The sequence below is a fragment of the Macrotis lagotis genome, chromosome 2 (genome assembly GCF_037893015.1).
Source record: "Macrotis lagotis isolate mMagLag1 chromosome 2, bilby.v1.9.chrom.fasta, whole genome shotgun sequence".
Classification (NCBI taxonomy): Eukaryota; Metazoa; Chordata; class Mammalia; order Peramelemorphia; family Peramelidae; genus Macrotis; species Macrotis lagotis.
The window spans coordinates 318,119,972-318,135,825 of NC_133659.1; the positions used below are offsets into that span (position 1 = coordinate 318,119,972).

Consider the following 15,854-nt stretch of genomic DNA (forward strand, 5'->3'; position numbering starts at 1 on the left):
GTATAGAACTGGATAAATGAAAAGTCATTTCTTATGAGCTTACTGCTTGTCAGACATAATGCCAAGCACCAGTGATATAAAATTCATCACAAGATGATCTTTACCCTAAATTATATGTAGACGTATATATATACATATATATATATATATATATATATATATATATATATATATATATATATATATATATATATGGTAGTAGTGGCCTGAGGGGAGTGTTAGGACAGAGGAATCAGAGTGAATGGAACCAGATGTCTAGGACAATTGATTGGCATGGATGTATCATGAATAATAATGTTGACTTACTTTAATCAGAGATATAATTTGACATATTGGGGGAACATATAGTATGGAGGCATCATGCTGGACCTGAGACCAGACTAGATTTGGTAAATGCTCACCAAACAGAGTCCAAGGTCACAGTAGAGGACTCATAAGTTCTAGATGAAGGTAGAGGCTAGATGCCAGGTGGCTTGGTATTGACAACTGTCTTATAAGAACTAGAGATGTGTTGACTGCCAGTCTCAAGCTCTTTCAATACTCCCAGTCATTTTTTTATCTTTATCTTCTCTACCTACTGCCTAATCAGAGATATAGGGGTTTTTTTGTTTTGTTTTTAGGTTTTTGCAAGGCAAATGGCGTTAAGTGGCTTGCCCAAGGCCACACAGCTAGGTCATTATTAAGTGTCTGAGATGGGATTTGAACCCAGGTACTCCTGACCCCAGGGCCGGTGCTCTATCCACTGTGCCACCTAGCTGCCCCAAGATGTGGTTTTAAGAGACATAGATACACAATAATAATTCTCCTCCAGACTCCTCTATTTGTAGTTCCTATCTCTTTGACACCTGACTTCTTATGGGTGTCTGTTTTGAGACCTCAGAGGCAGTCTAAGCCAACCATCATCATTTCAGAGATGAGTAAAATGTGGTCCAGGCTAGTGAAGTGATTTGACCAATGTTATATAGATCTGGAAGGGAAAGCAACTTCAGAGGCCATCTAGTACAAAGATCTCAATCTAGAGGTGAGAAAATTACATCATAGAGAATTTAAGTCACTTAGTCAATGTCTTACCAGTACTGAGGAGCAGAAGCTAAATGTGAACCTAGATATATTGTCTCTAAAACTCATGATCTTTTTCCCTCTTGAGAAGTGGTGAACAAATCTCCCTTCCCATAATAAGCAACTGAAGAAAACCTCATTGGAAGTTTTTGGATGCCTCGAATCTGTTTTCAACTTCTTTAAAGTTTTTCTAATTAATATTTACATACTTATACAAATGATTTCAAGTCTTTCAGTCTGAGTTAAAGGGCTAATTCAATTCATCACACAGTGGATCCATTAAGTGGAACTCTGAATAAAAGAGAAAGGTGTGCTGAAGCTCAGTTTCCCAGCACATTGATCAAATTAACTAATCTTACTATTTTCTCAATTTTTAATTATAAGTATTCTAGATTACAGAAGAAATTTAAGTTTATCATTTGAAGGAGTGTTCTCCCTAAAACTAATGCTAAGTAAACAAAAGTATGGCAATTGGAGAAATGAATGGAGTTGGTCACAAAGGAAGCATATCTCTTGAGCTTAAAAAACTGCACTAAGAGTAAGAGCTATTCTACAAAAATGGTACATAATGGGAAAAAAACCAATGGAAAGGGGCAGCTAGGTGGCGCAGTGGATAGAGCACTGACCCTGGAGTCAGGAGGACCTGGGTTCAAATCCAACTTCAGACACTTAATAATTACCTAGCTGTGTGGCCTTGGGCAAGCCACTTAACCCCATTTGCCTTGCAAAAAAACCCTAAAAAATGGGAAAAAACCTAATGGAAAAAGCACAACTCAGGACTGAGTGAAACTTTCATTCACAATATCAGACTTCATTCATTTGACTCAATAAATAAACTTTTGAAAAATTTCATGGTATGACATCGAAGTGATGTCCAAGAAATCCCCAAGGATCCTAAATTTCCTACTGATCAGATGTAAGAGAAGGAATTTTAGATGGAAATTGCAAAAAAAACCTGAGGTTTGTTGTGAGAAAAAATGATGAGAATGATCCAGAATAGGAATGGGCAGCCTAGGGAGGCAAGAACTTTACTCTCTTTGAAGGTCTTCACACAAAGGCTGCTAACTGCTCATCAGAAGTTCTTTAGAAAGGATTTATGATTGTGTATGAGTAGAACTAGATGCCCTCTGAGATGCCTTCTTATTCACTGAGCCAAAGGCTTTCTGACAGAATTGACCTTATTTGGGGCAGCTAGGTGGCACAGTGAATAGAGCACCGGCCCTGGAGTCAGGAGTACCTGACTTCAAATCCAGCCTCAGATATTTAATAATGACCTAGCTGTGTGGCCTTGGGCAAGCCATTTAACCCCATTTGCCTTGCAAAAAAAAAGAATTGACCTTATTTTAATATTCCCTATGAAAAATGCCCATCTCAAAAGATTCATGACTTTTCAAAGAGGAAAATACATAAGCCAAATGTCTCAAAAACTTTCAAATAAATTTTGAGTTAAAGGAAACTTAGAGGTTATATAGTTCAATATTCTATCCACTATAAGAATCCCTTACACAGCTTTTCTAAATGTTCAGCTCATTTCTACTTGCATGTCCTCCCCTAAAAAGGTCTCACCGCCAAATGCAGGAGCCCATTCCATTGCTAGGCAGCTCTAATTAGAAAAATCCATCCATTTTTTGAAAAGCTATCATGTCATAATGGACCAAGAGCTGACCTTGCAATTAGGAAGACTTTGGTTCAAATCTTGCATCAGCTATATACTATCTGTAGAACCAACAGCAACTCACTTGACCATACAGAGTCAATTGTCTATCAGAATTTTCCAACCTTCTCCAATGAAAGGTTTTTGCCCACCAATAATATCATTGAAAAAGTTTCAAATCTCTTCCTCAACTTCAAAAAATGGGTAGGTTAATAAAAATGTTTAGATATTTATAAAATACTCCCTAGTAAAAACAGATTTCATTCAAAAACTAGACCAAGAAAAGGCAGGATAGTTGAGTCTAAAGCTACAATGAATTTTGTTATTTGCCCAATTCCATATAACTATGCAACTGGATTTCAATTACAATGGAACATTTACTTGGACAGCTGGAATTTATTTACATTTTTTTGAGTAAATGAAGAATATACTGGCATCCATTCAATGATGCTCCCTCTGTCTAGAAAAGGAAGGAGAGATGTGGTATTCATTCTTTTCATTTGTTTCTCTAGCTCAATTCCTTAAGATGAATAATGATAAAGAATGCTACCCACTTCCTGACAGACATACCATGTGAAATAAGACATGCTTCTGGACACTGTCAATATGGAAATTTGTATTGCTTATCTAGGCATATTTGGGGGGGGGGGTTTATTATGCTTGGGGTTTTTTTTCCCCAATGGGAAAATGAAGGAGAGAAAAAAGTTCTTGTTCACTGTAAAAATTTAAAACTGGGGCGGCTAGGTGGCGCAATGGATAGAGCACGGGCCTTGGAGTCAGGAGTACCTGAGTTCAAATTCAGCATCAGACACTTAATAATTACCTAGTGTGTGGCCTTGGGCAAGCCACTTAACCCCATTACCTTGCAAAATCTAAAAAAAAAAATTTAAAACCAATTCAAGAGTAGATCATCACAGAGTAAGAGAATTTTAGATCTGGAAGTAACGAGAGGTCATATAATCCTATTTCTCATTTTATAGGTCATGAGACTGACACACAGAAAATTTATGCGACTTAACCAAAATCTCTTAAGCTAGTTAATGATACAAGTTGGATGCAGCAAATAAAAGTGCTATAGTCAGTCATTCCCCTACAGTGTGGGGATCTCCAAATTATGCTTTCATTCAGTTTTTGTTCTTTTCTAATAATTCATATCACTTGTATTTGCTCATTTCCAATTTATAAGCATGATATAAGACTGACTGACTATATATATATATATATATATATATGTATGTATACATATGTATATTTATATTTGCAAAGTAACTAGCAGCATGACTATATGTTACCCTACATGAATATTTAAAACAAGGGGGAAGGGCTGCATTCTCATGAAGCTGCATTCTCTTTGTTCTGTGATTTCAAACTTTTGTTATGTTTTTAGTTTAAATGAGGCTCTAGTCTTGGGCCAATGAAGTATTGTCTGAGCTTGATTAAGCTGGTCTACTATACACTTATTAAAATTCAAATATCTTTACTCCTAAAGATATATTAATTTCTTCACTGTGTGTCCTTCCACCATTGACAAAGATCGCAATTCTTACTCAACAAAAACATGGTCTATGTGTCTTCTGTGGCCATAAAACTGATTCCCGGCAACTAGTCTAGAGACTCTCTATATATTCAGCTTGACTGGTCCTCAAATAATAATATATATACAATGCCTCACTGGTCCACACTCAACCCTCTCAAACTGGGAGGTTCAAGAATCATAAATCTTGACCTGAAAAGAAACTAGAGAACATCTAGTCTAGCCCTCTTATTAAAGAGCTGGAGAAACCAAGGCCAGACAAGTAAACTGACTTATTCAACATCGCATAGAAATTAATGAAAGAGTTATGACTGAATGAGGACGCTCTGCCTCTAAATCTAATCTTCAGTCTCATGTGTCATGTTTGAATTCTACTGGTCCACCCTTCAGTGAAGAAATTCAAACATTCTTATAAAATACAAATATATACTTTCTTATTAATAAAATTCATAGCTTGAATTCAAGGTAGAATCTATTCCTTAGAAAGCAGCCACAAAAGCTGCTGTAAAAATAGAAAGACAATCTCTTCATTTCACTTCTCTTTGATGTATATTAGTCAGGTATTCCATTGGTAATTCTCATAAGTAATTTATTACAGATGTCTCTAGTTTATTCAAAATGTAATCAATTTGGTATGACACCTCAATTCTGCTTATTAAATAATTCGGGAAAAGTAAATAATCAAAATTGATTACTTAAAAATTACTATTATATGAAATATATGATTTTATTTTGTATATGTCTGACAAATAAGCAGAGCAATTCTCTAAATATCTTGCATTAGTTTAAAACTCATTATTTTAAAACTCATTTTCTCTCTCAACAGCATCAATTATTCAAATTCTATTTAACAATAAGCCCATCAAAGCTTTCCCAGGATTCTGTTTTTTTGCATGCATGAAATCCTCTTCCTTTTATCATACATGAGGTTCTCTGCCCATAACCCCTTCATTTTTAAAGGACATGAAGACCTCTTAAAACCTCCTCCAGCCTTAATCTTGTTTGATATGTGATCTTAACCCACACTTTGCAGATGATAAAAATGAGACCAAGAATAATGAATGACCTATTTGAGGCCACACTTAAATTTGCCTCCAGACCAAAAGGGGGACCTACTTGAAATATAGGTTCTAATGACTTCTAACCTTTTGAGTGCTCAAATTCAACAGTAAGACTTTTATAATTGGTCAGTGTTGGAGCTCTCCATATTCCTCCAGCTTTCCTTCCTTAGAGTTTGTCCAGGGAGCAATGAAATAAATATCATTTTCTCTCATGGGTTGTAGGATGAAAATTTTCAGTCTCAGCCAAAGAACTTTCTCATTTTCTTGAAAATTATGCTTCTCTTTAATGGGAATATCATTGGGAAAATTTCCCAACAGAGTCAAGTAAAGACTTTGAGTCAATATATTCTTTGATCTAACTAATGTTACTGTAGATAATTTAGTTACCCGGAGGGTACTAAAGGATTTTTTTCCTAGTGGGAGCACTAATTAGTCAGTGTCTATTGTCTAAAAAAAATAGAAGTTTTTATATTAAAGTCATTTTCACATCACAAAAAAGATCAAATTTTAGTCTATAAGTCACAGACCTATACAAAGAAAACACTATTCCTGCTGTTCAGGAAAACAGAGATAGGACAAATAAATAACAAGATAGTTTATTTATCAAGAAGCAAGAAGTTATTTGAATCAATTATTTTCAATACAGATAATGACAACTGGAAGAGGAGGGCACATTATAAATGTATTCTTCAAAGGCAAGTACTGCAGGAAACAGTAGTGGAAAATCTCTCAGACTTCAAGTCTTCAAATTATGTTGGTTATACATATTCTCATTAAATAACATCTTAATTCGGGGCTGATTTTTCTTTATAGAAAGTAAAAGAAACATGGAGCTCCAGAGTTTTATAAGCCCTAACTTTCCCTACAAAAAGGAAAGCAATATAACTAGCAAATGTAAAAAGAAGGATGGAATTCATCTCAAATACCTAAGGAATAATTAAATATAATAGGGAAAAGGAAGAGAAAAAACAAAAATAACAACATTATTCGAAATAGGACTAAAAGATTTCAATTGGATCCAAATCTTTTTTTTCAGCAAGAACCCGAGATCTGATTATAATCAAATTATGAATGATTTGACCTATTTATTCAGATCTGTTTTTGTTTATTTCTGATTCAAATTCAAATCTTTTTGTATCATTACTGAATATTTTCTTGCTTTTCTATTATGAATGAATTTCCTGGCGAGTAATGGTTTTTCCTATAATTTGTAGCTCATCAGTTTTTTTTTAAATGACCCTGAAAATTATCGAAACAATTATTCAGAAAGCACCAACTTTTCTGTACCAGACTGGTACTGATTGAATCAGGGCATAACCAGGTAAGAGAATTCATGATAATACACTGGACAGCTCCCACAACAAGAAGTACCTAGGAGTCTTAAGGCATCTAACAGAAGAGAGAGAAAAAAGAAAAAAAAACCAGAAATTTGGATTAGCTGTTAGGGAGAACTTTCTCAGCCCAAAGCAAAAGCTTAACTATATGACTTCCTAGTATTTCTTTCAGTCCTTGTAATTCTTGGAATTCTATGACTCCAAATCTGCTGGTCACAATAACATCTTGTATTAAAAGCATAAAGCAGATGGCTACAACATAGAAGAATAATAGAGATGAGTTTTCATACTGAATGCCAAGACTTCCTTCAGGGAGGAAAAATGCAATATAGTCAATTATCAATTATCTCTGTGAGATGAAAGGAGCAACTATAAAGATGATCTAAAATCATTCTTGTTTGGTTTTGGAATATATTTCTATGGAACAGGTTCTATTTTAATTATTTCTTTCATGGGCCCATATTAAAACTGAAATGTACACACATAATAATAAAAATTTTGAAGATTGATAGAAGTTGACATTTGTGCAGCATTTTAATTTTGTAAAGGGTCTTATAGACATTTGAGCATTGCTATCATGAGGTAGGTAGTGTGAGTTTTATTGCTCCTATTTTATACATGAGAAAAAATCTATTAATCTGAGGAAGAATACCATAAGTATGCTAGCTGACAGATAAAAGACAACCTCATATTAATTTTTAAACATTATGTAAAAGCCCATAAAGTAGATGATCCACCCTATAAATAAAATAATTTAAATCAAAATCTTCCAACAATTACTACTTAGTGAATAATACACATGAACAATATCAAAGTCTTCAATAACTTTTCATTAAGAACATAGAGATAACCTAGTCCAACCTCCTTCCCCATTTTAGGGCAGGGTAAAGTGAGATCCAGAGGATAAAGGTGTCTTGTACACAGTCATTTTGTTAACTGCTAGCAGAGTTGGAATTAGGACCCCAGATTATAATATTCATTCTAGTATATCAAAATTTTATACTATAGATAAAGAATAAATTACAGTAGGAAATATCTATAAGAATCATGAGATTATCTCAGAAAAGAGTATATGTAAGTATGTATTTTTTATTTCTATCTTTTTAATTATTCTAAAATTAACTTAAATAGTTCTCATTAGAAACATTGCCCTCATGAACTAAAAATTATAAAGAGTTAGAGGGAAGGATATAATAGAAAGAAACAGACTCAGAACAAGGAGAAACTTGGTCCAAGTCTCAGAGATAAAATTTATAACTTCTGGAACTTTGAAGTCCCTTTCCATCTCTGAGCCTTGGTTCCCTCATCTGTATCAAAGGGAAGATAATACTTGCATGTCCTCCCTTGAGAGGCCACTTTGCATAGTAGACAGCAGTCTGGCCCTGAGGTGAAATGATTGGAGTTTCAGTTAGACACATACTCACTACAGGATCTACATGATATGGCAAAGTCTCTTAACCTCTCAGAACAAAAGCAACTCTAAAATTGTTGATCTCAGTATTAATAGAAGTTTGCACTCTGGGAATCCTCAATATTGATAAAATAAGGAGGAAAGTGATTGTGAGGCCCTAAAGTTCTACAGAAATGCAATTATTGTTTGTCCACACCTCCCAAAGTTTAGGATTTGTACCAGGACATGCTAGAGTTATTATTCACTCTTACTTAATATCTTCATTTCCACAAAGGTGAAACAACAGTGTGTAAACTTTTTCTTATAAAACTTAAAAAGCAAAGTGTTCCTGTCAAGCTGAGATGAGATGACAAAGATCAACAGTCAATATGGGCAAGATGAAGCTCTTCTGCCTCTTTGTCCCAGCAAGTTTGCCCATGCAATGGGAAATCAACAATCTAGATCCTATCCAAAAGGCATCATGAAGAAGACTCTAGGGAATTGGAAAAATTAAACTTTTCAGACCTATCTAATTTGGCTTCATTCCTATAGGTCCTATGGATCCAGACACAAACAAGAAATAGAACAAAACTGCTCAGAAAAAGATGTCAGTAGTAAATGAGTGATTAGGCAGGGGAAAAAGAGGGGGCAATTAGCAGTCCACTTTTTCCCTCTGAAAGGATGAAAATGAGCAGCAGAGTTGCAAGTTGAAAATTGGGTATTTAGGGACAAAATACAGAAAAGTAAATGAGAAAGAATAAAATTCAGAATAGAATTTCCATAAAAAAAGAAGTTAATGCTGGAGCACTAAGATTATAGGAAGGGATATGCAAACCAGTCTGACATGGTGGACCAAGGGATGGGCACAAAGACAGTAAAACCTAACTTCAAGTACTCTGTCTGACACATTCTGGCTAGGTGATCATAAGCAAGTCACTTAACCTCTCTTGGCCCCAGGTAGCTAAGATTACACTGTAGATGAATTGCTGATCTGCATTAGAGGAGAGCATTTCTATATCAGTAGGACTCCAGATGACTTAAATCACATTGTAATTATTGTCTGGCTGTTTCAAACAAAGTTGATCTGCTAACAGTAATTTAAGAAAAACAATCTTTGGGTATCCAAAGTAAACTTCCTCCTTCCCACGGGGGGTTCGAAAACCCATGGAGAATGCTCCAAGTGCCTGGTGAATCTTTTTTCCTACTGTTTAATCAATATTTATCTATTTGTGCTTAATTCCATTCTTCTTTTTACATTTGCATGATAATTGCTCTTTCCTTTTGGAGAAAAAGATAGACCTTATAAAATTCTAAATCTCCATATTTCTTGAACTTTCTGTATACAAATATTAGCAGTGATTTAAGATTCACATATCAAAGAATCACAGACATTTATGTAAGAAACAACCAACAATAGTGGTTTCTGCACACCTAGAGTGAAGTGGAGGATTTTATAGTTGTCTAAGAAGTTTAGAAATCTTGCTTAACTCATTTGCATCACTCAGGCAAAAGAAATGCCCTCCCTCCCCGACACACACACACACACACACACACACACACACACACACACACACACACACAATTTTAATCATCCATAACAGCCAAGCTCAGCTTTGACCCACAGCTCATTAGACCACTAAGACAAGTCCTGGGGAATATAAAGACATAGAATCACAATCAATTTTAAACTGGAAGGACCCTTTCAAGTCATCAAGTCTAACTCTCTCATTTTTCAACTGAGGCAAATGAGTCATAGAGATGTTAAATCATTTGTCCACGGTGTATGATAGTGTTTTGTCCTTTGTTTTCGAAGAAGACCTAAGGGAGATGAAGCCAAGACAAACACATGAATTGTATTTGAGTGAGGAGTGCTGTACTAAGTCGCCAGTCTCACTTTCTGCCCCAAAGTCATCTGAATCCAGTGACCAGATATCAATCAGGATCATCGGAGATGGCCCTGGATGTAAGGCAATCAGGGGAAAGTAACTTGCCCAAGATCATACTGCTAACTTAGAGTCAAGTGTCTGAGACTGGATTTGAACCCCTTTTCCTCCTGACTCCAAAGTCAGTGCTCTATCCACTATGCCACCTAGCTGCCCCCCACGGTATCTAAGGCAGCAATAAAACCCAAGTCTTCCTGACTTTAAGTCCATTAACACACTTCTTTTAAAGGATTGTGTGTGTGTGTGTGTGTGTGTGTGTGTGTGTGTTAGACCTTGATACTCCTTACATTAATCAAAGTAAGGGTGTCAATATGAAACATGAAATCATGGATGACAGCAAAGAAGTCACTGACCAAATGCATAGAATTTTGAAGGGAACATAAATGACTTTCACGAGGTCTTTTAAGGAGAATTCTACATGATTTCATTTGTATCACTTTTTTGCAAGAATATAGAAGCTAGAAGTAAAAGCTTACATAGCATTATACATTTAGAACTAGAATGGACTCTATGAATCATCCAATCCCAACTCCCCTATTTTACAGATGAGGAAACTGAGGCCCAAACAGATTAAGATGCATTTACCAAAGTTATACAGATATTAAATTAAAATCAAACCCAGGTGTTTTTTAATACTACATCCAACACACATTCCACTTGATAATGCCATATTTTTACTTTTTTTCTTTCCACTCTTAATCTATGAAAGCTGCCACTTGTATCCTCTGTTTTCTCAAGGGGATGATGTTTATTAATCTTGGAGAATCTTTTCCTTCTTTATACTTGGCAGGCAACCCACACAGAGTTGTCCAGGAACACTCCGGTTGTTTCCAAATGGTTAATGCAGTTACCTAACAGCCTTTCCAAATGCACTGTCCCCAGCACAGTGACCACAGGCCTCGAGGGACACATGTCCTTTTTCATCCATCTACCCTGAATGAATCAATTTCATTATCTGTAACTAAATACATGAAGAAGACCAGTTGCAGTCTAAACAAGCGGCACTTACTTATGTCCATTTAGAGCTGCATGGTGCAAAGCAGTGTAGCCCGAACTGTCTGTGCAGTTCACATTGGGGCCTCGCCAGATGCTGCAAATAAAGCAGAGGGGGGTAGAGTTAGCCAATGAGTAGGACCATCCGCGCAAATGGACAATATCAGAATCAACAACCACAAAGAAGCCAGTGATCCCCAATAACCAGCAGGGCAATGCAGATGGAAATGCCAGCTATGGAGAGGAGGTTTGACATATATTTTAAACAGTTCATCCTGAAGGGAGACTCAGTTTCATCAAATGGGTAGGGGATTTCTTAGGAAAACTCTTAAGATGTCTAGAATTGAGGACAGTACAGGTCACATAATCAGGGATTAATGAGGTTTATTGGCTGGAGAAGATATAAATCAGGCATTGTAGGAACTTTTATGACTTTTTATCCTAAATCCATGTAAAGTGCTTTCCAAAAAAACTTCAAGTGTCACATAAATGTGAGCTATTTTTAACTTTTTAGAAGCATTTAGCATCCTGTTAACTTCATTCAATGCAGCATTAGAATGACTATTTCCCTTTTCAGTTTACCAGACTAGAACATAAAAACATTTATATCTCTATCTCTGTTTATAGAGATAGAGATATAGGTCATGCAATAACACAGAATAGTCACAAGAATCTAGCATAGCTTGAGGTTCCAATGCCATTGAGAACTCCCCATTATATTTTCTATTAGACATGACTTCTGAAGAATACTATCTATGGTCCTCATAGAATCACAGAATTCAGTTTAGGAAAGGACATCGGTGTACATCTTATCCAATCTCTTACCAAAAAACAATTGTCCCCTGCAGCACATTTTGTAATGAATCATTTCACCTTTGCTTTAAGACCTCCTATTAGAGGGAGAAACCCACTGCAACCAAGATAGCCCATAACCCCATACCTCTCCAATCTTCATTCTCGTTTTCCAATAGTCACTGTTCAACTCAAACTACTCTTTCCATAATTGCCACGGATTACTTTTTCCCCAGTGATTTCTTAATTGTCTAATATGATCTTTCAGGCTTCATCATTCTCAAATTATGTTAATTTTGATACTGTTGTCCACCTTCTCTCATATATTCCTGTAAATTGCAATGGCTTTATAATACCTATATGATAAAGTTTATATATTCATGTTTAGTTTTCAAAACCCTGGACAATATGACCTTAATCCATCTTTCCTGCCTAATTGTTCATTAGTTTTCCACTCATACTCTGTGACCTAGTCAAACTGGCCTTCTGTTGGTAACTCACACACAGTGTCCCCCTGTCCCTTTGTTTTGACCATCCATTATATTTGGAATATTCTCCTTTTACATCTTTACTTCTCTATCATTTTAAAAAACTGCTTAAGGACTCTCTCCTGCAAGAAGCCATTCCTAATCTCTCCAACTGCTAGTTCTCATTCGTGTTCTCTCTCTCTCTCTCTCTCTCTCTCTCTCTCTCTCTCTCTCTCTCTCTCTCTCTCTCTCTCTCTCCTTTGTATAGATTTTTCTTGATTTACTTGATATGTCTGCTCTGGCTGGTTCTTGTTCTTTGTTATCAAAGAAGACCAAAATGACATCACTATGTTTGAGACAAATTACAGTGTATCTGACTGTCGCTGATCAGACCAATATGAACTCAGAATGCTCTTCCACAGGTCAGGCGCAAAGAGTCCATGGGAACATCTGGGGTGGTTACTCTAAACTTTGGTATCTCAAAGTTTCCTTTGAGTGCTTCAATTCTGCCTTCCTCACAGAGTGCAGCACCCTCACAGGTGAGGGCAGGCCATTCTGGGTAGTCCTGTGCCAATGTGTCTCATGCTACATTATCGATTCTAATTATCTGTTTGTTTGCTTGTTTTTTTGATTTTTGCAAGGCAATCGGGTTAAGTGATTTGCCCAAGATCACATAGCTAGGCAATTATTAAGTGTCTAAGGCTGCATTTGAACTCGGGTCCTCCTGACTCAAGGGCTGGTGCTCTATCCACTGCACTACCTAGCTGCCCCCTCAATTCTAATTGTCTGTGAGTATACACATGTTTCTTGAACAGATGGTGAGTGGAATCTTCTTTGAAGAAGTTTTTTATAGTTTTTTTTGTGTCTCTACCACACTGTGGGATAGATAGGTTGGTGCAGTGGATAAAATCCCCACCCTGGAGTCAGGAGGACATGAGTCCAAATTTGATCTCAGATGCTTAATAATTACCTAGCTGTTGTGACCTTGGGCAAATCAATTAACTGCATTGCTTTGCAATGAAAAAAGTCTGCTTTATGTATTTATAAATGTACTTGTTTTCTATCCCACTAAAATATAAACTCCTTATTATCAAGGATTTTCTCGTTTTTTGAGTTTATAAGATGGCAACTTAGTTGTTACAGACATAGGAGGTAAAAGGTAAAAGTTTGGAAAATGATTGGTTTTGCGCCTTGCCAGTATTTCCCATCAACCTCAGAGATTTAGGGTTTGCCCTGTTGCTTTATGCACTGAACCTTAAGGGCCAACTGGATTTTCCATCTGCTAAGAAGCCAGACACTTTTATGTGCTGCCAACACTAATTAAAATGGAAGCTCCTTAAGAGAAGGAGCTATCTTATTTTTCTATATGCACCTCCAGCACTTAGAACAGCACTTAGTACATATTAATTACTTAATAAATGTTTTTCCATTACATTTTTATAGCTCTAATTGTTTAGATGTTTTTCCTTTTGCAACTCACCTTTGTGCTCCCATTATTCCCACATCAAGTCTAATTTGCATCATTCTAAATTTCACTCATTGCACCCATTAGGATGACTTTCTATATTTTTAATAACATGTTTTTATACAGAGACATTCATGACAATTGTCTGGGTCCTTCCCTTTGGTAACACACAGGACAATATTGATCCACCTTCCATATGGCCACCATTCAGATCCTTGAAGAAAAACTATGGTGCCTCCTCAACCTATTGAGCCTTCCCTGATCCAGCCTAAATAATGCCAGTTCTCCTTATTTCCATATACCATATTAATGAATGACCTTTAATCTCTGCAATTAGAGGAACTAATTTCAACTTCCAGAAAGTTAAAGGATTTAAAAAAGCTATAACAATAATCCAATAAAAATATTTACAAAATCCCTACTGTATATCCTTCTAGGCACTGGCAAAACAAAAGAAAAATGAAGAGTTCCTGCCCTCATGGAGCTCACATTCTATATAAAGTAGACATAAGCTGAAGTTGGCAAAGTAAATGTTTCTCTATTTCCTATCATGAGATGGGAGATATCAGCCAAGACTCAGGTCTACATATAGATTAATTAATATATTTAAATCATTAATCATTTGGTAGATTATAGAGGTAGCATGGAGAGTTCACATACACACACACACACACACACACACACACACACACACAGACACACACACAGACACACACACAGACCAAAGTCAGAGGCTCTCATCTATCCCAAACTAACTGGGTAAACTTGAGCAAGAAATTTTATTTTATTTTATTTTATTTTCAAGAGCTTTAGATGAAAAGTTAAACTTCCACATTTAAACTTCTGATCCATGTCACTTTCTATCCTTAATTTAGTGGGATATTCTATTTAACTGATAGTTTTCATTCTTTTTAGAACCTTGAAACCCAAATTGCCTTATTAGAAAATGTGATAAATTAACTTGATTCTTTTGTTCATATTGCTTTTGCAATGTAGTTATTCCCCACCTTTTCATAATAGTAGTCCACATATTTACAGGGCCATAACTCACAAGCCACAACTAATAAGTGCATAGGGTAGAATTTGAAGCCAGGTCTTCCAGACTCCAAGAACAACATTCTCTCTAGTAAACTACCCAGCTTCTGGGCAGCAGAATCCTATGGCATGGAGCAGCATGAGGATGTGGACCAAGTGAGACAATATAGCATCTTCCTGTCTTTACTGGATATAATTGACCCCCGTCCCAATCCATGTAAATATTAGCAACCAGTCACACCAAGTGTTTATTAGTAACCTTTTCCCCACTGAAGTTTTTAGACCATCCCCAAAATAACTTCTTATGCTGACAATGCATTTTCTCAGATCTGTCTCAAGAGAAAAGCTAGTGATGCAGTTTGGAATCCCATGAGGATAATTCCTAAAGACTCCCTTTCCTTTGTTCCTTCTACTCCCCCTCCCTTCTTTCTTCTTTTATAAACCTACTCACAAAGGTAGGAGAACTACTAAAGGCCAGAGCTGTTGGGGAATCTCAGGCTGACACAGAAGGAGCAAAGGTTTTATGGAATCTTTGCAACATATTGCATTGGCTGAATACTTAAGGGGAGTGGAAGGGGTGAATAGCAATGATGGAATGCCACTGAAATGAAGGAGAAAGAGAGAGGTATACAGGCATCACTATCTTTTACTGGTAAGAATGGAAAATGGGAATCAGAGATCTGACTCTTACCTACTCACTACTCACAGGTTGGAGATTACAACCAGGTTTATTAGGCAGAGTACTGAACTGGGAATCAGGAAGACCAGAATTCAAATCCTGCCTCAGATAGTTACTAACAATGAGACCCTGAGCAAATCACTTAACCTCTCAGCTTGTTTCTGCATCTGTAAAATGGGGATAATGATTGTACCTTCCTCATAGGTTTGTCTCGAGGAACAAATGATATAACACATGTCAAACACTCCACAACTATGAAAATATTATAACCAAACCTTCTTGTATTACTAGGGATATTAATTCCCAAATAAGATAAAAGCCTCAAAGTCCAAAATACATCAAACAGTACTTTTTATGATAGGAAAAAAACTGAAAGCAATGTTTCACGTAGGAAATGGCTGAAGAACAATAACAAGAAAGCACATTCTGGTATGTGAAGAAGATGTTA

The 15,854-nt window shown here is 36.2% G+C and overlaps 1 protein-coding gene across 1 annotated transcript in view; it reads right to left on the reverse strand.

Moving 5' to 3' along the window:
• Window positions 1-15,854, reverse strand: part of ANKS1B (ankyrin repeat and sterile alpha motif domain containing 1B) — a 1,440,110-nt gene that overhangs the window by 1,271,971 nt on the left and 152,285 nt on the right. Inside the window, exon 2 of the mRNA XM_074226655.1 lies at window positions 10,985-11,065. Coding sequence (XP_074082756.1) covers window positions 10,985-11,065 — 81 coding nt within the window. The remainder of the gene's footprint in view (window positions 1-10,984; window positions 11,066-15,854) is intronic.